This window comes from Gadus macrocephalus, chromosome 7 (genome assembly GCF_031168955.1).
Source record: "Gadus macrocephalus chromosome 7, ASM3116895v1".
NCBI classification, from domain to species: domain Eukaryota; kingdom Metazoa; phylum Chordata; class Actinopteri; order Gadiformes; family Gadidae; genus Gadus; species Gadus macrocephalus.
The window spans coordinates 18,660,044-18,683,968 of NC_082388.1; the positions used below are offsets into that span (position 1 = coordinate 18,660,044).

Genomic DNA, 23,925 nt, shown 5'->3' on the forward strand with positions numbered 1-23,925 from the left:
ATAATGTTTTGATCTGTTATGCTGAGAGAGAAATTAGAGAAATACAACTTTTTGTACTGCTTAATCTTTCCCTTCCAACGTCAGTGTAGCAAGAGACCAATAGTATTTGGCTAAATGGCTGGCCGTGATGTTCCGTGTTCAGCCCTGAGGCAGATTGTCGCAGCACTTCAGGTTTGTCATGAAACACAAATGGAACATTTGGAACGTATAATATCTGGAATGGGACCATCTATATATTTTTATTGCTAACGATGAAGAGATATGAATACAATGTTGCTCTGTTCAGTGCAAATAACCCATCATTTGTAAAATAACAATTCTATTTTTTTTTTTGCCCTTAGCAATTTCACTACGTATAGTATAGGGTAGATTAACCTTTTATGTTCATTACCCAGTGCTAATATATTTATTCATCAATATTACAGGGAGTCTGGCTCTTGCATATTGGAATTGAACTGACTCAATCCATATCTAAATCGGAAACATTTGTAAACAATAACATCCAACCTAAACATCGCTCAGAACGTTTCCATGAGTGGAGCAAGGTGTTGATCACACAACAAATAATTGCAATGAAATCCCAGTTTTAACATTTTATGGACAATTATCTGCAATCAAATGATACAATTATTCCATTCCACAACAGTAATCATTTCCAACTCGATGACCATTGATTCATATTTAACAATGCTTTTTTCCCCCAACATTGTACCAAAAACATGTACCAAACAGTTGAACAATGCAGCAGTCAGTGCGGTCATACGTCGTAAACTCACATGAGACGAGGAGTGTTGTGCATATTTCTCCCAGGATTATGGATTGAACATGTTAACAATATTATTTAATTAAGGAATACAGCAAGAACAACCTTAAATTTTTAGAAAAGCCATTAGACTGTGCTAATACTTTTTCCTTCAAGGCATTTATGCAAAAATACAACTTTTTTTTAATAGGGAATTCAAATAAAGAATGTGGCTAAGGCTTATTGACATCAATATACGTGATTGTATATGGTTTTAACGGGGTATATTTTTTGGAACAATAAGAGTATTAGCTGTTTTTTTATGTTTTCTACTTCCCCTCACATGTTATTTTACATCTTTCCACGAATTTTACCACTGGCTGCTTCACCAACTTCACAAACACTCATCAAAACAGCAACTCTCCCCCTTACTGCCCTCTATCCTCCGCTGTCTAAACTTTTTCCTACCCTAAGTATACAGTCAATTACAGTGCATCATCAAATCATCAAGTCGCTTGTGCTGTATGTGTATGTTATACTCTTTGCTGGAAATGTCTGCATATATCAACTGAGGCAGCCAAAGTAATACCGCCTAAAAAGGACCGCACTCTGGTGTCATTCTAACAGCGTCGCCCTCCATTGTTGAAGATTCCCTTTAAAGAAGGTTGTTGTGTGCGTGGCGGCCCAGAGTACGTGGATTTAGCAGCAGCGTTATAGTCAACCAACCTTTGTTCACTTGTGATAATTGTTATCGAAGTGTTTGTGAAACTGTCCGAGACTTGAGACTTGCTTGACGCGGGTCATCCACCCTTACAAAACAAGGTTGGTTTGCTGAATGACTCTACGTCTGAGTAGGAGACTGAAAGTAGCACTGGGACTCATATTTTCTAAAAACATTCAGCCAGAGGCCAGATGCCAGAGATCAGAAATGAATTCACCCAAATGCTCTGGTTGTAATTTATGTTAGTTTACATTTCTACCAAACATTAACCGGGCAACATAATCAGAATGCTTTATTTTGGGTTATGAAAGTATGGCAATTCTGTCAAAGGTTTTCCACAATTTTTTTTCCACAAAGAAAGCTCTCTTTACAGCCATGCATACACACTTTTGCGGGAGGGATCTCCAACAACAGCGATAAGCAACACACTCCCTCACTACGACTGTTTCTAAAAGCAATCGCTCAACAAAACTTTACAGCAGTTCCTGCAGTTCAGAATGGACCTGTGTAGCATGTGTGTCATAGCACAGTGAAGATGTAGCTAACAACATTTAATCTGGCGTTTCTCAATCAGGTTAACCAATGGACCAGCATGGACCATGTACTTGTACTGACGGCGTTACACTCAGAGGAACAAACCCAGAGTTAAGTTAACGCGTTAGACCTGCAGTGTGAACATTTTGGTGTAGAGCGTCCATTGGGGGCCAAGCCAAATACCTGCCAAACACCACATGCCTAAACAAAAGCTTCATGTCAGCTACAAATTCATCCACGTTGATGCATTTCTTGAGGTACATTCCTGAGGTATTCATGCAACATAGGTGTCATAGGTGACGTACATTTAACCCTCCCCGGGTGGAATAGAAAAATGAAAAGCTGATTTAAAAAGGTCAATCGATTTTTTGTTCTGTGGGTAAATATAGCGAACTAACTAGCGAGTATGAGCTATAAAGCATGTCGTACTTACATTTTATGTTTGGCTAAGGCCTGCATCAAGCGTTTTGTTTCGTGCAAGGTCCCGTATAGCAGATCACAGCTAATCTGTGATGATTCAATTCCCAAAACAAGAAGCCTTTTATGTTGGACAGACTGCCGATGTCCCGTACCCTCTATTCTCCAAACTTTAATCCTCAATGACCTCAAAGAGGCTTTGGCTTTTAAGCTAGAGCTGTGAATGGTGTTGCATCGTTGCCCATACCCTGTGACCTCCAGAGGACAGAACAAGGACCTTCGTTGAAAAGATGCTATGTTGTCCTTGTTGCTTTTTCCTTGCCAAGTATCTGCAAAGTGAACTTAAGCTACAGCGTCATGGTTTATGGTTGCCATATTTGGACTTGAGAGTCGATCATGTATGACACTTATGTTACATAAATACTTACGGATAGCTGCTTTCTAACAGTTGGTGTTAAAACATACCAGGTTTAAATACAGTATCATTTTTAAAACAAAGGCTGGAATCCACTGTACACATTTGTACATTCTACGCGCACACACACACACACACAGACGCACACGCACACATACAGAAATAAAGATTCTCAAAATGTATTATGTACCATGATGTAGGGCTTTGCCTGAGAAATAATAGTAATATTATTTTATGCAGAACATTGAGTTCATATAGAATGCTTTCATTTTGTGTTGCATACAACTGTAAAAATACAGTAAAATTCACCAATCACATAGCATTTTTTTCCTTTTTATGTTCATTTACTTAAAAAAAATCATACAGAGATTGAACAAGACGTGACACACTAATTATCTTAATGTACACTCCAATATTGGGCAAAAAACAGTCAACATTTACATTAATGTTTTAGTTTTTCCCATTTTACATACGAAAGAGGGGAGCGGGGGGGACGGGGGGTTGGGGTGAGGTGGGGACTCTTAAGCCAGCGGCCCTACCATCATCTCTTCAGTGCACGGAATGATTCCCTCCTCCTCCACTGTGGGGCACCCCTTCATCTGGTGGTGGAGTTCATAGCCTGGTGTAAAACCAGGACAAACACACACACACACACACACACACACACACACACACACACACACACACACACACACACACACACACACACACACACACACACACACACACACACATGCGTACACACACACGTCCACACACCCACACACACACACACACACACACACACACACACACACACACACACACACACACACACACACACACACACACACACACACACACACACACACACACACACACACATGCGTACACACACACGTCCACACACCCACATACACACAAACATACACACAGACACACACATACCCCAACACACACACTTCCACGGGAGGACCACTGCTGTTTCTGGGCTTTCTGTTCATCTTCGTACTCGACTGTTAGTCTGGAGGGAGGGAGGGTGGCCGTGACTCACATCAGAACTTGAGGAGGTGCAATAAGGTGACGGTCAGAGCCAGGCTTTGGGCGCAGTAGGGCGACAGAGCGGCGCCATTGACATCATGCATGGCACCTGGTCCTGCGGAGCAAAAGCGTTCCCGCATGGGTTACTATGCCAACCGCGTTGGCTATAATTGAGTCATTGAGAATTTTTAATTCCCATCCGAGTAAATGTTCACCGTGATAACATTTATACATCAATACATGAATTTCTTACGTGATGGTACTTCATTCATCTGTCATTAACTTTGCATAATGTTATTAACGGGCTATCTAGGTGGCCGTTAAGCATCGGAAAAACATATTCCATGAAAACTATTGCATATGTCTCATGTCATTTCAGTTGTCAATTTCTTTTGCCTGTCTGTTTTGCCTCCTGGCTACATATTTTAGAGGGAACCAATTAACGTACACACATAGCGGTTACGCTGCCCGCTGAATGAAGCTACGGCATTCTGGACGTTGAGGAAGTAAATTCAAACCACGTCCATATATCCCAATAAGTCTTTCTACAGAAATGTGTAGATCCATCCCCCTGTGGTATGTTATCGTTGTTTTACACTCCTAGACCCTTTTGTCCATCTCCTTTGCACATATTTCTCCGCCTTCACGGGAATCGAACCCAGGGGTCGCTGCTTGGCGTATCACCTACGTGGTCAGATTGAGGCACTGTGCTGTCGTCTTTGCGACAACTTCTGAATATAATACCTGGTTGGTGGTTTGAATTCAAAGCTAAGTGAGTGAATCCCCTTACCATATAGGATTATGCTGGCGTTGGTGATCCCCATCTTGTTCATGGCCACGCACGTGTAGTTCCCGTAATCTTCTTCTGAGACGTTGAAGAACACAAGCATGGATATTTTCCCCTGGTTCTCTATCTTCACGCCGTTCAGCCCGTTGAAAAGCCTGCAGGACAAACACATGAGAGGGGCGTTCTGAGATATCTACATTTGTTTCCCATGATTCTCTGAATTTCCGTTGTGGTAATCCATAAATTATGTGTACTGGGCTCTTGTGGTCACACACACTCCTGTTCAACCCATTGAAAACCCTGCAGGAAAAACAGACAAGACTGGTGTTTTAAGATGTCAAAGTCTGTGTCCAGTGTTTCTTTGAATATTTGTTGTTGTGATCCAGGTTGGACTAGTACTGGGCGTCTGAGGTTGTATATGTATATGTATAGAAGGTCACATGTATGGAATATTTATATATGTGTATGAGGTCATGTACTGTGTATGGACAGGAATATTATTGTGCATATTACATAACGCCTACCACACATCTCACACTGGTACAGGCATGAGCCCTTCTTTTTGTCTTCATTGTAAGCTTTAAAGTCATGGAAATGACATTCACTAAAATCTACATGAATAAATATGTGAAATTCAATAAAAATCAATAAAATGAACGGAAATTAGATGTACTAAAATCCACATACATTAATATGTGAAATTCAATCAAATAAAACGAACAGCAAAAAAATCCCCGAAAAAAAAAAATCAACATAACTGAATATATGTGGTTCGCAAAAGGTTGCAACACTGTTTCCGTCTTCATTTCCCTCTAACCATTTCATTATTCCCTGCTTTTGAATGCAAATGTGGGAAAAACATTGTTTTTTTCCCCTTCGTTTCCTGAGTTGTGTGTGGTTGTCTCGGAGACTAACGGTACGGCTGTCAGCGTCAAGCGCCATTTCCCTCAGTGACATGCCCCATGTACATACTGTATCATCCCACCACCTAGGGGTCCCTGCTCAGCTCATCCTTCAGCTCATGGTCTTCATTCAAAAAGCCTATTATACTCCATCTTCCCTAGCCTCGCAGCAACGCGCCCAATCAATTCCACTGGGGGATAAATAATAACTTTTTTCCCTTCTTTTTCTTTTTGGGGTTCTTTTTCCTAATTCCGTGCAAAATTGCTGTTTTGCACCTAATTTGACTTTGAGAAGAGTGAGAGCCCATCCCCGTAAGTGCTCCATTTTACCAACGATGAGGAACCAAAAACACACAAGACGAATGAGCTTTGAAATGGAGAGTCCTTTGTGGTGCTACGTCCCCGACTCCCCACCCCCTGATCCCCGTCATCCAATAAGGGCTCAGGAATATCCGCCATTTTTCCATTTGTTGAATTTGATTGGCTCTTCCATATGCTGTACGTTGCCTGGACACGGGTGTCTTCATGGCTGATGGAGACTAATGACCCTGAGTGGAAACGTCTGGACCGAGAGCCACTCGCCTGCGGTCTTCTTTGTACCACTCAAAGTCTGGCCTGGGAACCGCGGAGGCTTCGCATTGGAGAATGCCCTTCTGTCCCACGGGTGTGCCGGTGGTCCGGGCCTTGGAGATGGACGGAGGGTCTGTTGGGGTAAAAATGGGTTGCAAAAAAGTGTAATCTCTGCAAAATTTCTAACTTTTAATGGCTTTTCACCAACATTCATTGGTTCGAGACAACTGGCAGAGACAGTTATATCCTTATTACCTTTATCCTGTCAAAGGAACAAGGTGTGTGTGTGTGTGTGTCTGAGTCTGTGTGTGTTTGTGTGTGTGTGTGTCTGTGTGTGCGTCTAGCCTAGGACAATAACATAATGTATGTAAAAAGGGACTGGTGTGTTTCTGTGTGTCTGTCAGGTCCTCACAGTTGACGACGACCTGCACGGTCCTGGTATCAGGGGTGGAGATGTCATTGGAGGCCATGCACTCGTATGATCCTGACTGCTCTTTGGTGATGCCTCTCAGCTCCAGGTGTTCCCCGTCCATGACAAACTTGTGTACACCTGTGGAGAAGGGCAGAGAAAGGCATCGGTCAACGGTGGATGAAAAGATCGGTCTAGTGGCGCTCCCTTTTGGGATGGTGAGCACCTCCTCCTCCCCGAATCCCGGCATCCAACCTCGCCCTTGGTCTTGTTTGTGTGCTTTCTCATACAGTTCTCCCAGCTCAAAAGACAATTAGATTAGTCCAAAGACTCAAATGTCAGATGACTGAAGAACATGAATCGCCCATAGATGTGAAGCATTTTACTTATTGCATGCACTGCATTTGGACATGCTATTGAACAAGTCATTAGATGCTAGGTGTCTCCCTAACTGATCTCCCTTCAGCTAGGATAGCATTCCTAGCTCTGAATGCTGATGACTCCAACCAGACAGATGCACTGGACAACATGGACCACCACACGGCAAGATAAACAAATACTAAGTCCCTTGCAATCGAATGTAGACTTTATGTTGTCCTTCGTTATTCATGATGTTAATCTTCTGCAGGTTTGCTAAACGTACACAAACCAATGGCAGTGGTGAATGAGATGTTCAGGGACGAATAATGAATAAATAGATAATAAAAAATATATATACACATTTAAATGGGTTTATTCTTTGTCCACATGCTCTCAACATAAACCAGGCCAATCTGGGTGATTACTAATAGCAGAGGTTTTCTTTGAAAGTTTCATATAGATTTTCTACGGATTTTCTTTCTCAGGTATAGGATTCAACCCATGCACAATTATCAATAAAGAAATGTTGGAGCTCAAAGTATGGTGGCTGGCTTTGCATGCCTACAGGAAGCAGCAGCAGACAGCTCGGGGCATGGTGTAATTACCCAAAGAAAACAAACAAAAAGTGCATTGAAAGCAGCACACTTGAGTCAAACCACAAATCACTGGCAGACGCTGGCACTGTTAAGAGCACGTTTGCGGTGGCAGAGAGACCCTTCTCGAGCGTGGGTGGCGGGAATGGATCGGAGCACTAATCCCAATCAGTAGAAATGTCAATCCGGCAATATCGCTGCATTAGCATAACACCATTACGTTTTTCCTCCAAATCCCACAAACGCCTGTTGTTGCTCCTGGCGGAGGACTACTCGGGAGGGAGCAGCCGAGGAAATAATCAGCTTGTCGCATGTAACTCAGTGTGCTGGAGCGCCCAGGGAAGTGCTCGCACAGGTAATTGAACATTTTAATCATGAATAACTATATTAGGGAGATCAAGTGTGACAAAGTGTGCGAGTGTCGCAGAGTTACTCGGTGTCGCTAGGTTGTTTTAACATGCGTGCAGGCTCGTCAGCCGTCGGTGATGATTGGCCAAAAATATCCCAAAGTTCAAATGTGATTACAATGTGACAGCCGATGTTATGTCATAATTACCAGTGTGGTGCGCTTGGTGACTGATTTGCTCTGCCTCAGGGAAGAAATAAATTGAAAGTTGGAATACTACTGAAACAGATAATAATCATAATCATCCTAATTATATAGTAACAACTAGAGCTGTGCATTATTCTTAAAGAGCGAAAAATAAACAAATTACATTTTCAGGAACCTTGAAATATGACCCGTATTCAGCCCATCCCCGGTAGCCTTAAGGGCCCCTTCCTGGGGTTGTTTCCCAACTGAGATCCCCCCCGGGGTCCTATTATGAGAACATGCACCCTTGGGCCCTTTGCGGCTCTTGGAGGGTCCTCGGAAAGTTGGCAAGATAGTTTTGGAAACATAATAAATGAATTTGATTCCTAAAGACAATTATAACATCCAACCATGTCTTTGTGGTGCAGTGGAGAGTGTTATCGGGTATCAGTTTTGATACAACTCAACGAGGGATATCTCCATGGAAACCAAACGTAAAAATCAATTTTTAGGATTGGAATGATGTTGTGCTAATTAGAACGCCAATTATAACCTTTGACCATGACAAACCAGGCTTTTCGGTGGCGCAGTGGAGAGAGTTGGAGGAAATCAACCCTCACCTCAAAAGTCTGCCTTTGCCGCTCTCCAAGGAAAAATGATGTCACTTGAATTGTAATGACAATTATAACCTCCGACCATCTCATTGACATTTTCCTGGTGGTGCAGCAGCAGAAAGAGCTGTTGGTTATCACTTCTGGAGACCCGGGTTTAAGACCCTCCAAAGGGATTTCTCGAAGTAAACCTTATAAGATGATGTCCTGCTAATTGTAATGTTAATTAGAACTTGCTGCCAGATCAAATAAGGCATGTCCGTGGTGGAGAGAGTTATTGGTTATCAGCCTGGGAGACCTGGGTTCAAGTCCGGCCTGGGCTGCTATCCATGGTACCATAAAAATCACATGAATTTTTATGATTTCCTTTGAGTTCCTCCTATATGGCATAGAGAGAAAATAACACTACGGAGAGAATGAGAAAATCTAAAAAGAGCGAAAAATGATTGAGAATATTGAGCAATAAAAGATTTCGAGAACGAGAACGAGAACAAAGAAAGAATGAAAAGAGAAAAAGGGGTTTGATACCTTGCCTCAAGAGGAGACTCTAACATACCGAAAAACACACACCCAAACCTCTATCTCTTTCCTGGTCGTCCTCTGTGAGTGAAGATAAAGCCTGCTCTTTGGACAGGAGGTAATTAGTGCATGACTGAATGGGAGCTGCTAATTACCAAATATCACCTGGCAAAGGAATTCCTGCTTCAGCAGTGTCTAAAGAAAACGGCACCTTTAGAACTAGGATTTACGACATCTAAAGGGTTATTATATGTGTAGCATTATAATAATGTAATTATTGGACCTTGTTCGTTTTGAAACCCACTTCCACATTCATTATAAAGGGTTCCATCTCAGTGGCACCTCATTGCTAAATCTAGGGATGGATATCTCAAAGTGGTACGTTGCACATATCCTATTCATTCCTAGCCTGTGAACCAGACAAATCTGCAGGCTCATGTGCTCTGGCCTGTGTATCTGGCCCCCCTCCTGCTCAGGCACATTCACCAGCAGACCGGGCCTGCTTGGCCTGACACACCGGCTAATCTAGAATGGGGCGGTTCTGATATGATGACTGTACAGAGTGTGTTAAAAAACAAACAAGATGGCTGCAGCTGATGTGTCTGCTCATTTCTCAGCAGACATTGCATTTCTCTGTGGATTGGTTCTCGGTCCAGAGATTCATTTGTGTCCAGAGGCTTTGTAGTTTGCGGCCGTTGATAACGCCCATCGGGAATCGACATTGAACTGAGGTATTTTCTGACTAATACACATTGGCCTGGCAATTTATGGCTTATTAACTCCACTATAAGCTTCAAAATTTTATTTAGTAGTATGAAGAACGACAACTCAACTTTGTGACTATAAATATGACTATGTATATAATACCTGAATTGTGGATTATTATTATTAATTTATAATTTATATAAAATAATTCATGAATAATCGTTATTATTAAATGAGCATTCCATAGAGAGCTTTCTCGGCGCTCCTTGAACCCACGTTGGGTTCAGATCCCCAACAGCTCTCTCCCCTGCGTCATCGAGACGCCGCTACTGATCGGGTCCCAGGTTAAAATCAACATTACAATCCACATGACATTGTGACATTTCCAAAATGTCATCGTTGTATTAGGTGAGGTGTTAGGTGCAGAAAATCTTGTCAGAATGTAATTATAAGACACCAGATTACCAGAAATGTTGGCTTGCCCACGCAAGTATTAGAGCATTAATAATAATCCTTCCATACTCTAAAATTGTCATGTAAACGATAGATCCTTAACTGGATCTTACTTGATCTAGTACAAGCACCTTTACATCTAAGGTGCACTAGGCCAAATAGTAATACAAAAACAAAAGATAATTAAAATATAATATACCCAATACACAAGTCAAGCAACCACAAGCAATCCACCTATTCATGCAGTGTACCCCAAACATATGAAAGCAGAGTGCCTGCATCAGGAAAGTGTGGCTTGGTAACTAACAACTGAGTCATCATTGCACAGGATGGCATCCGGCACAAATGAGCATCTAAAAACACTCGGTGGACGAGCTCGGCGGTATAGACCATTAGCTTAAGGAGCTTTGAGGCAGACAAGGCACTCTGCCCTCCTTCTGGATGGATTACCGCAGCCTTCCTCCTTTAAATACGTCCAACTCTTCCCCCGGTCCTTCGGGTCTGAAAATATATTTTGAGAATGGTAAATGATACCTCGCTTGTTGGATTGTGTAATTCCCCGGGTTGTTATGTTGAGTATGAACGGAGGAGAGCACAAGTAGGTCCTCCTTTTGTAGGAGATCTTGTACACAAGTCTATATGTATACATTATGTACATATATATATGCACATAATATATATATATATATATATACATATATATATATGGAAAATATATATACATATACTTTAGCTATTCATATATACATTTGTTCAATCAGCCTGTCCACCAGCACTCTGCTGCCTGGCATACACAATGAGGGCTGTCTGGAGGAGCTAATCCATGGCTGAGCCGCTGCTTGATCCAGTGGTCAAATATCTCCACAGGAAAGGACTGGAGAACACCTCACTCAATCACCTCCCAGCGCCGCCCCCCAACCCCCCCCCTCGTCTGATAATCACGCCGTGTCCTTTCCCGCCTCGACACGGATCACTTGCGCTCCGGCATTTCAGACTCCAGCTGCTGTGCATTACCACCAACATCAGGGAACCACCGTTTCAGTGAAGTGCACTTACTCCCCTTAGCAAAGTACCCTCAGTTTTTTCTCCCCCTTTTTTTAAATTGGAGGGAGGTTCAGGGCTCTCGGGGGGGGGGGGGGGGGAGGAGGAGGAAATAAACCTTCCCAGGTTGTGATAAAAAAAAAAAAGCAGAAAGAGATCCACTTGGATGTCTACACCCGAGGGGTGCAGGCGTGTTGGGAGTCGGTGACGGAGATCAGCTGGTAAGTCCCAGAGCTCCACGGTCCCTAACCACCGGAGAGAGCCGAGCATCGCGCCGTCCCCAGGGGTGAATCCTGCAGCACTCAGCGCACAACCTATGGCCCTGTTTCATAGCTCTGCTCTGCAGCTGCCTCCACCGCACCCAGGCTGCCGGTGTGTTCATCTCCTCTCTCTCTCCTCCGGGGAGATGGACTTTCTGCCGACATATGGCTTTTTCCCTCTTTCTGCCTGGATATGGGATGCAAGCACAGCCCTCCCTGCCCTGGGCACTTGTCTGGATGGTGGAGTGGAGTACAACAGAAACAGCATGTCCCTTGTCATATTTCCTGCTGGCCAATGGCCTCATTATCTCCGTCTGCAAGTGTTTGTCTCTCACACGCTCTGCTTACTGTGAAGTGCTCTACGGTGACGGTATCGCATCGCGGATGGGGATTGAGACGACCCAGAACGCTTTGGAAGAGAGGCTGTCTTTAAGGCGACCCACCACAGGTTGAAGACTACAAAGAACGACCCGACGAGAACGCTTAACAAAAGAAGAGGGTGGTGAGGGTGGTGGGGGGAGCAGCTGATAGAACACAGGGCCAATACCAGAGCCAAAACAACCGTCGCTGTGCAAGCACATCCATTCCAGAAGGGGTAACTATGTAGCCCGTAGCCACAGGCTAAATGTATGTTGTTGAAAACACAGCCGAAGCGAGGGGGCCGGTGAGTGAAGACCCCTCGGATAACCCATCTCACACCTCGCTGCTTCCTCATGTACTTCCACTGGGATTTCATTTTCTGTGAGATGGTTTTGTAGTCCTACTCTGTCGGGACTCTCTATCCCATAATGCCATGGATCCACTATACATTGCCTTTCACTGGGCGAATAAATTAAAAAACATTTTGAAATTGAGCATGGCAGTTTTTGATGGTGGGGTTTCCTTTGCAACATTAACGGATTTGATTTAACAGAACACAAACCTTCAGCGATGATACCTTCACTTCTCTTGTCACTGATTTTCCTAGTAACCTAGTGTGACAAAGAGCAAGAAAAACCGAGGGCTATTAGGCCTTAAGATGATCATCAAGTTGAGTGATGATAAGGGGCCATTATAGTCATTACTGTTTGCTGTGACTTACTATAAAAAAGGTCTCCTTCTTACTATAAGGTATGTAGTTGTATAATGTTTCAAAGAATCCTAGTAAACCTTGGGAAATGTCAAGCTATCGCTCAGACATTTATAGGTACCAATCCACAGGCATTGAATTCAAAAACAGATTATTTGACCCACCCTGTGGAGCTTTTAGGAAAGCCAGAGCCCATAGGTGGCTGGCGTCCAACCGCATATTACATCTGACACGCTCTTTAACCTGTCGTCGCCTGTCAGGTATGTAGTTCTTTGTTGCAACGTGAATTTTAACCACGGTTAAAGTAATTGCCACTGAAACACTGTAATAACAGAAATTATGAGCATGTTGATGTGCCGAGGATTACATTTCTTCCTTTTTTTACGGTTTGCCTTTGTACTTCGAAACAGAGATTTTATTAGCTTCCTCCCCAAGGAATTGTTGTACTCGAAAATAAAATATTATCTTTGTTCGAATGAAAATAGACAGAATATCTCAACAACTGTTCTATCAATGGACTATCTCAAAAAATATGGCAATGAGCAGTTCCTTGTTCATCGTCAATAACATTACAACAGCCAAACAACACCCTACTATTCTGGTGGAGGTGAAACTCTTATGCAGGTAATATACTTTAACGCTGTATAACCAATAAAATCCCTAAACATAAAATCAGCTCCAGCACCACAGTTCAATTGAGGTCAACAGTGTTAACATGGTGAATACAGATATACATTGCCAATCGTATCCGTGCCAAGGATTCTGTAGGTCATCTACACCACAATATACACTGTATATAATCATTGTATTTTTGTGCTATTTTTGATGGACTTATGTTTCTTGCATTTAGAATATATCACCAGGCCCGTGGGCCCTACTTACTAACCCCATGCTAACTTGTTCCACTGTGAGTCATGTGGTCATCATGATGAATGGCCACAAGATGCTCAACCGCTGTACCTAATGAGGATGCTGTGGTGTCACCCCTCCACCCCTGTGGAGCCTCACCGTCTTCTTATCTTACCTGGGGGCTGTCCCTTAAAAAACAGGAAACACTACCATTTCTTATAGATTAAGCCTCCAATCTCCTGGTTGTCTTCCCCCCTCTCCAATAGGACCTCTGGCAATATGACAAGTACAATACTTATAATCATTGCCTTTGAAATGAATTAGTAAGGAAATGAAGAACCTTCTCTTTTTACGGTTACTGTGCAATGCGTACTTTAGAAAGCAAAACTTAATAGGTCTCCTGGCAGAGATAGATAATTGAACAGTTAGTAAAATCTGGCCCCTGTCCTTCCACTATATTACATCATTATGCTGTGTTAGTTATATTATATTTAAATGACATTTGACCAGATCATTTGTCAATGTTCTAGTACCAATTTAAAAGCAGCATATGTTTACAAATTTACTGTGTGGCTATTTAAATGATGAATCAGAAAATATGGTATGTTTTTGGCTTATTGTTGGTGAGTGAACAGACAATTAGGCACATGTAAAACGTGATTTTTCCATTACAATACTATACACATGTTATTGAATGTGTTTACAGAATACAATTCTATATACATTTAAAAGGGCTTTTTTGACACAGTCTGAACGGCTTTAACAGCGTTGCCAGGATGATTAAAACAAATAATCAGTAATTGTATGTGTTAACAATGATTTACAATAAAACATTTGGTCTAGGCTGGGTGCAATACAAATGTTAGAAAGAGCTAGATTTAGCAGTACACATAGGTTAATAACTGTGTAAATTTGCATATGGAATATTGGAAAGCCTGCACTTTCAGGACATTTCTATTGTGCGTGATTAAATTCAGCGTTAGCTCATTAAGTGCCTAGTTGAGACAAACTTTTTTAATGATGTAATCTTCTGCATAAAATACTGTCAAACATTCACAAATTTTACAAAGAAAAGGCTACAAATCATGGAATAATTTACATGCATTTGATCCTATACAACTCATGAATATTAAACACTTTTGCAACTCTTAGAAGAAACGTACTTCAAAACAGTATGAATTACGCATATACTATACTGTTTTTCAACATTTAATCCTCGGTTTGAACTCTTAAGCACTGAACCGTGGCCTGCAACAGCTAAAACACCTCCTTTGGGCAAATAAACAGTCAGCAAACACGTTAGGATTCATTCAGAACATTGTGGGATTTGAATGTATTATGCAAAGAATGTTTTGGCAGCGGAAAGGTGAACAAGGTATCAGCCTTCTGTCACTAGCCATTTAATTCCTGCATGATTTGTGCCATATGCCCTTTAAAGCTCAAGTGGCCATTAAGCATGCATGTCAAATATTAACCATCGTAGCTTCACCCGTTATCCATCTGTCTGGGTGTAAAAATAGAGAAACTGTTTTGGATTCGGTTGACTTTGGAAACAAAAGGTTGTTTGATGAAATTCAAATCAGTAGGAAAGTCTTTGCAACACATCCTCCAAAAAAAGTGTCAGAAATATTATTCTCTGCACTATTTGCATCCACTGACTGAAATACTCTCACAAATAACAATGCCTTACTTATACTTTATTTTGTCTGGTTCACCGCATGTTCGACACTGAATCCTTTGGAAAACCTGGTCTACTGCCAATTATCAGTTATCAGCCAAATGCTTGGCTGTGAATGGGGCAATAATGAGCCGCTGAAAACAGTGGCTGGCAGGCAGGAGGCAGCAGGTCCCGGATGGGCCCTTTGGGACGGGGCCCAGAAGCCTAAAGGTCACCCATTCTCCTACAACATTGAGCTGGAGCCCAACCGAATCCAAACTCAATTATTAGTAGTAGCAATTCTGGAAATCATTTTTCTATGCACATTTTATGATAACATTTGGACGAGCTCTAGTCCAATTGTGCTGTGATTTGGTGGGTAAAAACAGAGAAAACCGTCAGGGCTGCACATTGGGTTTGTTGGAATGGTTTGGGTCTGGCCTGAATATCCCTACGCTGTCGGACACAGACAGTAGTCTGTGTCTGACGATGAGGGGATATTCAGACCCCATGGTCTCATTGATTTGGGACGGCGTCCACAATTGCTGGGCCACCCACTTGACTTGCTTCGAACATCATTGTTGACTGAGTGGTTTAAATGACTTCTGTGCAAGCAAACCAAGGAGAGCGAGATGTCATTTGGCAACGTCAGCTTCATTGAGAAAACAAACAATGGAGGCCTCCTGTGTAGTCAAGGTGTGATGGATGGGTGTGAATGTGAAGAGGTGAGACAGGGCTGGTGGAGGGGTTGGGATGGTGGAGGCTGTCGCTGGGGTCATCACAGTAACAACAGGACATGGTACAACGTGTATGTTGTCAGGTAGCATTGCAAAAATCATTTTGATGGGATGTGCTATCTGGATTTGGCGAGAAACATTTCAGCTGGTTATGTTGACTTCGAGCTTCTGTGTATGCATAGTATATATTTATTTCAGAATATGTGATAATTATCTCAAATTCATGAACAATTCCCTCTGTCAAAATTAAAACATCTCTTGTACGTGGGACAACTCAAATTAGATAACATTAAATTCAATTATTATATTGCATTACCGATTGTTTTAGGTAGACAGGAATGGATGTGTATCTCAAATGCATATATGATTCGGCTACACCTTTCCAAGTTTTACTCTTCCAAATGTCATCGAATGCTATTCTTATATTATTCAACCCGTTTTTAAATATGTAACGGCTCTGTCAGCTAGCCAGCCTCTGGTTACTTCTGGGCTTTCCAAAATCTGCACACTTCTCTTCCCACCGCATAATCAATGTACGGTTAAATTATATCAACCCTTTCTGTCTTTTGAGGGCTTGACTGAAGAGCCTATTAACCTGCAACTTAAGGAGGCTATTTGTATTTGAACAACATACTTGAGGTTGACTGGTAGCAGACATTATCAGTTAAAGCAACTCAAAAAGAAGCTTCAAGAAGGCCATCAAGAAGACCATAATCTCATTATATTTTCCAACTACGGAAAGCGACTCAGACCAAACCACCAGAACAAATCAAATGCCCTAGATCAGGGTACGTACGATCTGGGGGTGCGGGGCAAGGGTGATGGACGATGAACGATCTTATTCTAAAAACCCTTTGTAAGTACTCATGGGCTAATATCCTTGGCGTTACTCTTCAGCTAGCTTCATGTCGCTACACTATGCGCTACTAGAACAACAGCCCTCTCATGACACTTAAGAGTGTCAACGTGTCAGAGAAGCACGCCTGTCAACCCCTGAGCACTGAGGAGTCTAATCCCAAGTGGTATTTAGTGTTTCACCTAAGCATCGCGGTAATACCCTTGCGTTTGTGCCACATCAAGCTAATAATGGCCGCCTGATGATAATTAATTACGAGCTACCAGGCAACGCGTTCATGCACACACTGTCTCCCCGCCGCACCCCGTGGCACCGGAGACGAGTCGGCATGGCGACGGCCATAGTCACACACGTGAAACATTGAACGAAGAAGAAGAGGAGCAAACTGGGAATACACGCAGCATTCAGTCCTCATCAGATGCGCGGCTGATCTGATAACGCGGAGTGAGAGAGCGAAGGGGTGTGAGGTGCATCGGAGGATGTCTCGGTAATGATGTGATATGAGCTTGGGGAGGAGGAGCCGGGGACCCTCTCAGGAGACAGAACAAGCCATTAGCCACTGCTCTAGTGACAAGGAGGTGAAAAAAAATCTATTACTATTGAACAGTTCATTAATGTTGGGGCGATTTCTTTTTTCTTTTCAATGGCTCTTAGAGGAGAGTGTTTTGCAAAGTATGCCCAGAAGGGGGGTTTGCTCTGCAGGTTGCTGTTGGGGGCAGCTGATGTCGAAGAAACAAAAGCATTATGCTTTCACTGCTTAGACAGAACAAGGTTAGAGGGCTCCTGGATCAAAGGCATACAGTCATCACTTTAGAGGTCAGTGTAGTCAAGTATTAATGCACTGTGTTATGCAGAACAGTGCATATTTGAGTGGAGAACTAATCAAAAAGTGAGCGTTCTCATTTCGGAAACCGAGGCCATGCAGTTGGAAGAGTCGCTGGCTGTGACATGACTAAGTCCTAACAATAAATAGTATGTTTCCTGGGGGCGCTCGCTAAAACTTGTTCTGACAGCTGTCTCCACCTACAAGGTTAACTGGCGGAAATCTGTTCCCTCACTTGGGCCTGACAGCAGCCGTTGTTTTTTTATGTTGCGTCCCAAATTATTTTTATTTTTTTTGCAATAGCTTAGGACACCCTCCTTTGAATTAATTAAGAGCTTGTTTTTCAAAGACAGGCTACTTTAATCCAGCTACCTGATGCCAAGTCACCTGGCTTCTTTAAGTTTAGATTGTCAAACTGATGGTAAAACTGTTTATGATTTAATATTTGCAGCTATGGCCTCAACACAGATTTACTTCCAGTCGTCCAAGAAGCCATGCTTAACCTTCAACAACACTTTATCTGCTGCTGTGCACCGTCATAAAGAAAAGCAATAACTAAGTGCTGACATATTGGCCTGAGAGAGGATTGGCTTGCCAACATTTTTTTCTCAAAGATATTAAGAAGTTTTGAGTGCACACAAAACATATATTTTTTTAATGATTATTTAGTTTTGTGATTCTCCAGAGCTTTTTGTTAACTCCAAATCGTTATTAAAAAAATAAATAAAAAGTTTATCCGCAAATCCCAAACATATATCTCTTTATAAAACCTGACCTGCCCACACAACACCAGTTTCCTTGCATGTTTGGAAGCTGAGTGAGGGGGACGCACTGGGAATGACCGACAGCTACAAGCGAGTGTCGGTTATACTCCAACACACCCATTTGTAGCATTGGTTGCCGACAAAATGAAAAATGATCACAACAGTGAACGGCGGGCCTGAGGTGCTGGCTCCACTGCAAGGAATGATGGAGGGTCTGATGCTGGGAAAAAGACCCCACACAACCCCCGGAGTTCCCTGTGCCTATTGAACATCTCATTGGCTGCCATGTGTAGTTAGGAGGAAAAGTCTGTTAAGCTTTTGATACCAACAGCACTTTGGACTGGTCTGGGTGATAAACATGATGTTAATCTTTGCATTAGTCCCATCGATAGGCACAATACAATCCTTCAAAGAAGTTTCACAAGTTAAAGTTTTGAATGTACTAATTTCCCTTAACATGAATTAGGCAGCTAGATTAGCGCTTAACTGTTGGATTAGTCAATATTCTCTAGTAATTGCACTACCTCAATAAGCCTATCCATTCTGGATATTGATATTGTTCTTCAGGGCTAACCACATGCAAACAGGACCACAAGGTGATCTATCACTAATCACATCCTGTGGTCTTTGTGTTTGCATATCAATCTGTGTTGCGCCATGGATATGATTTTCTAGCTGCAGCTCCAGTTGTAATAAAATATTCTCTCCTACACTCTACTATATTGAGGCTCAATGCATTTATATATTGCATATTCTCTTGGTAAGATCGCCATTTGTTCATTCAATGGCCACGGTTTCCAGGAGATATTTGAACAAAGTATTGAATGACTCTTGCTGAGCTGTCTGAGTTTAGAAAATATATCACACTAATTGCACTGATCAACTAATGAAGTGAAGCTTTGCCCTTTTTGTGTTTTAATCGTGTCAGTAAAACATTTAACTTGTCCCACATTTCATTCAAGTGGAAACATTGCCATCAGCAAACTATTACAATAATTCTCGACTAAACTTCCAGTTGGTCATAACATCAATTAGAACACGTATAACCAGATAAACCGCTCCAATTTCCGGCTCAAATACACAAGTTCTCTCCAGCAGTACTCTACAGAGTGGGAAATGAGAATTGTAAATGACTGCTGAGGTGTTTACTGCATGTCTCACATAATCTCCTTAAAAGGGTTAGGTGTGTGTGTGTGTGTGTGTGTGTGTGTGTGTGTGTGTGTGTGTGTGTGTGTGTGTGTGTGTGTGTGTGTGTGTGTGTGTGTGTGTGTGTGTGTGTGTGTGTGTGTGTGTGTGTGGTCCAAGAAAGTCAAAGGTTTCATTATTTTCGACGGCCCCTCTCTGGCCTCTTCCATCCGTGGTCAATCTCATGTAGCCTGTTTTCTCTTTTTCTGCATTTGAATTACATCCACGTGTCTTCGTCCCCTCACGTGACTCCCGATGAATCGATAGGCCGAGCACCATTGATCTCTCCTCGCACGCATTGGACATGATACTGATACACACAAGACTCTCCCGCCTCAGCCCCCGGGTCAAACATCGACAGGCTTAGAGTAATCCCCCACAGCACCGCCCGAGCCAGCCCCTTCACTAACACCCTCCTCCGACTGCACCCACACAGACACATCCACAACAAATACCACCTCCAGCCCTAACCCCCTTGCTGCCCATTAAGAGCACTACACGCCAACCCTGTTCCTACACATGTACGTACCTGGACAACCAATGTTCTCGTTAATCTAGATGTATTAAAGCTGCTTTCTTTGGCTCTAATCACAGATCACAGATCCTCTGTGAGGATCAAATACTACGGAGACAACGTCCCGCTGAGACTGACAAAGAAACAGGGAGTAAAGTGCATCAACTAATAGCTACACTGATTTACCTTGATGTAAAAGGACCATTTTGCACGGAGGCATACAGTACAGCATGAACAGAAAGTCAGCGATATTCTAAAATAATGCAGTTCAACAGTACTCGCTTGTTTGAACAATCACTTCGAAATGGCTCAAGGATGATGGGAAGAGCTGATTGAAGTCATGGATTCATTCAATTCATCAACTCAATTAAATCAGAGTGCACTTGATTTTAAAGACTAAGTGTGCATGTTCCTGCTTGGCGATGACCCACATTTCCCCCCCCCAAAAAAGTAAAAAAGATAAATCTATTCAAAGGAAACGCTCCCCCCCCCCCCCCCCCCTGCCGCCACCCCCTTAGAATATGACAGTTTTGGGACAGTTTAATTTGATATATAGAGATAAAATGTCTTGCCTTCTCAGCAGCGCATAAATACAAAAAAATTACAATATACAAAACAAAAAGTCCCATTCCAACCACTCAGCTGTTTGAAAGTCTGCAAAACGAAACATCCACCACAAGAAATGTCTTGCCTTGGCTCTCATGATATGTGATACTATGGAGTGGTGCTGAATGTGATGGCGCTTTCCCTCTTTGACATATGGAGAGCCATGGCAGTTGTGTCACATTTTCCGATGTAATTCTGCTGTCGAGAGTGTAAACTCGCGCTGCACTCTTCACGCTGTGCCCATTGTGAAGCTCAATATGTCTAGCCCTGTGACTCTGAGGCAGCTGATGGGAAAATATTAAGGAACTTCTGCACAGTGTGGGGCAACAAAGACCAACACGAGTATGGTTATTGCATAGGCCTATTGCATAGACTCATGTCGACAAACAACAGCAACCAATTACCTATGATTCGATATATAACTGACCTAACGCAACCTGCGTGCCATGATTATTATACGGTTACTATAATAATAGGTGGCCATAGAAACCCCTGGCATAAAGGAGACAGACATATTGTCTGAAATGCATTCAGCTCCTTGCAATATACGGCAGTCATTCTGCGTTACTTTGCCTGATATTGGAACAGGAGGTTGCCATAACTCCCCTCGGCCTGCAACTAATCTACCATCCTTCCAAGGTTTCCTCCACCGGCCCAGTGTTTGACTTGCATGATACATCGGCTAAAGTACACACATGAATAGAAATGTGCAGAGAACATCCTGTGGTCTTTCTCCACAACACACAGTATGAGCATCTGGCTGGGGAAACAGATGTGCCCCTGTTGATGAGTTGATGAGTGTATGTGTTGGTGTGTGGGTGTGTGTGACTGTGTACGGACATTAACTTACTATCTCTGCTTCTACAATACCAGTGTCCCTTGAAAGCCAAAATCTGCCATGATTTGGATGATGTGAACGTTAGCGACACCCGTTAGCTCGACCAACCGCCCTCGACCCGTTTAACAGCGGACCTTTTTCCAGTTTGTCACTGGGCTTGACATAATCATTTCAAACGCATGACCTTTCCCTGAAAGACAATGGCCAATCAATAGGCATCTTTTTCTTTCCTTCATCAGCACTGTTTACATTAAGAATGCAGATTAAATCGGAAAACGAACGCTGGTATGAAGTGTCCCCGACACTGGCTCACTAAGGCCATACGAGAGGCCCCACTTATTTAGAAAATACCAGCCGCCCTGAGAAGGAACCCAGAAGCCTGCGTAAGAGTATCGCCTGAGCACTCTCCCCGGGCTCACCTGGGGGAGGGCTTTTGAGGAACGACTGCATTATTGATGAGATATTTTACAAAAACAGCTGCTTCTACATCTGGGGGAGGGATATGAGTTCTTTAAAGGTCTGACTAAAGTTTATCCACTGTGCTGCCCTGCCGTCTGTTAGCGTGGAGCCAATCTGTGGTCTGTTTCTGATTGAATAAGGCTTTCACACTGAAAAACCTCAGTGTGAAAACAATATCAACAATGTCTTCCTAAAGGCGATATTTGGATATAGACTATGAGCAATGGGCGGAAGTGGAAAAAAGTATGTTTTTGGGCAATGACGTGGGAGTCAAAAAGTGGGAGGCAAAGATAAGTTATATATATATTTTTGGCATTCACTGCATCTATTTTCACTCCCTTAAAGCTGCAATATGCTACAGGCTATTCCTGCGTGCGTTGCTTGCGTAAAGCTATATAAACTATACAGACACATATTTGTGGACCACCAAAACATTGATACGGACTAGGAAGTTAAAAGATTTAGCATTTTCATATACAGAACCACAAATACAAGTACAACACATTTTCTGGCAAACAATAACTAACACTAACGCTAACACAAACGCACAAAAAGAAGAAGCTTTGTATTAATGTAAGTGACCCTGTGGGTGGTACGTTCCAGGTTTACACGTTGAATATCACAGGATCTGTTAACCTTTTGTCCACAGGGTCAGACTCCAAACTGAAGCCGTGCTCTAGATTGGAGATACAAGACATGTTTGTTTAACTGGAGGTAAATTCCCTGCTTCCAGATCTCGCATTTCCAAAGAGCCACAGTGTTCTGAGAACCAAAGAGTGGCCCCGGCGTTCATTTTTCCCAAACCAAAGATCTATTCCACTGTTTCGACTATTTGCTCTTCTATCTTAGATATCACTAGGGATCACTGAACAAGGATCATAACACCTCTCTGCTCCTTCATAAACATGCATCTTAATTCAGTGTGAATTGCTTTGGTAAAAGTGCCTGCAGAATTGCTGGATTTTGTTATCATAAAATGCATCCTGGGGTGAGTCTGGAACCGTCTGGATAGGGCAAAATGGAGCATTTTAATTCTGCTGCAAAGGTTGACAATAGCAAGGTCAAATATCCTTCACAGGAACATGCCCTGCGCGGCATTGCTGCTTTCCCCAGCCAACAGACAAACCAGCATAGAGCCGCTGCCAGGTATTACCGCCGCAAACAATTTGAGAAATATGTCACGCTCAACCACTCTAAAAGCCATGTCTTCCTGGGAGCGAAGTTTGGAAAAAAAAAAGTTATGGTGTGCTAACCAGCAAAATAATGGCCTGGTTGGGCTCAAGGTTAACACTGAAAGTCAACTATGCTGAGTGGTGAATGAATCATCGCAATCCATTTAGTCCCTTGAAAATGAGGTCTCGTTCGCTTTTCAGGAGGTTTCTGTGGAAATAGGAGGCTTATGTATAAATGGCTTATTTTTCTCTTTGCAAAGGCCTAGCCTGATGCAATACAGAAGGAACAATAGCACAGCCCTTATAGGATTACAGGGGCATGCTCTCGTACACACAAACCCTGAAGAAAACATATTCAATGTATATAGGATTTTTTCTTTTAATATTTTCTTTTATTTTTTGAATTCTCTACGTAGGCCTACATGATGGATTGGATTCAAAAGAAAAGTCAACATGCCCTCGGAATAATTATCAAAATGTTGTTTGGAATACATTTCTTTGAAAAGAATCATGTCTAAAGCAGGCCTCCTGTGGGGTGTACTACGAACCTCGCTGCACATACCCAGGCTTTCTTGGGAAAACCTGGCTCGACAGAGGCGCAACTCACGATCAGAGTTAAATGGTACTACGAAGCTCACTTAGGATTCGATTAGTCGAGCGAGGTTTTCCGCTTTACGTTCAATGCGCGTTCACGTGAAAGGGGAGTTTATCGCGTCATTTTACTCACCTTTACCATCAAGCAGTCTATATGAATGCGTATAAGTGAAAAGATTCTGCATTTTGTCTTTAAAATAACTATGCCAAA

At 42.6% G+C, this 23,925-nt stretch overlaps 1 protein-coding gene across 2 annotated transcripts in view; it reads right to left on the reverse strand.

Annotated features, from left to right (window-relative positions):
* Positions 1–578: 578 nt before the first annotated feature.
* The window catches only part of opcml (opioid binding protein/cell adhesion molecule-like), a 158,605-nt gene continuing 135,258 nt past the window's right edge, over positions 579–23,925 (reverse strand). For both annotated transcript variants that reach the window (XM_060057168.1, XM_060057167.1), the window contains 4 exons: positions 6,521–6,658; positions 6,121–6,241; positions 4,640–4,791; positions 579–3,964 (listed from right to left, as the gene is read on the reverse strand). In XM_060057168.1, coding sequence (XP_059913151.1) covers positions 3,864–3,964; positions 4,640–4,791; positions 6,121–6,241; positions 6,521–6,658 — 512 coding nt within the window. In that variant the 3' untranslated portion in view covers positions 579–3,863. The remainder of the gene's footprint in view (positions 3,965–4,639; positions 4,792–6,120; positions 6,242–6,520; positions 6,659–23,925) is intronic.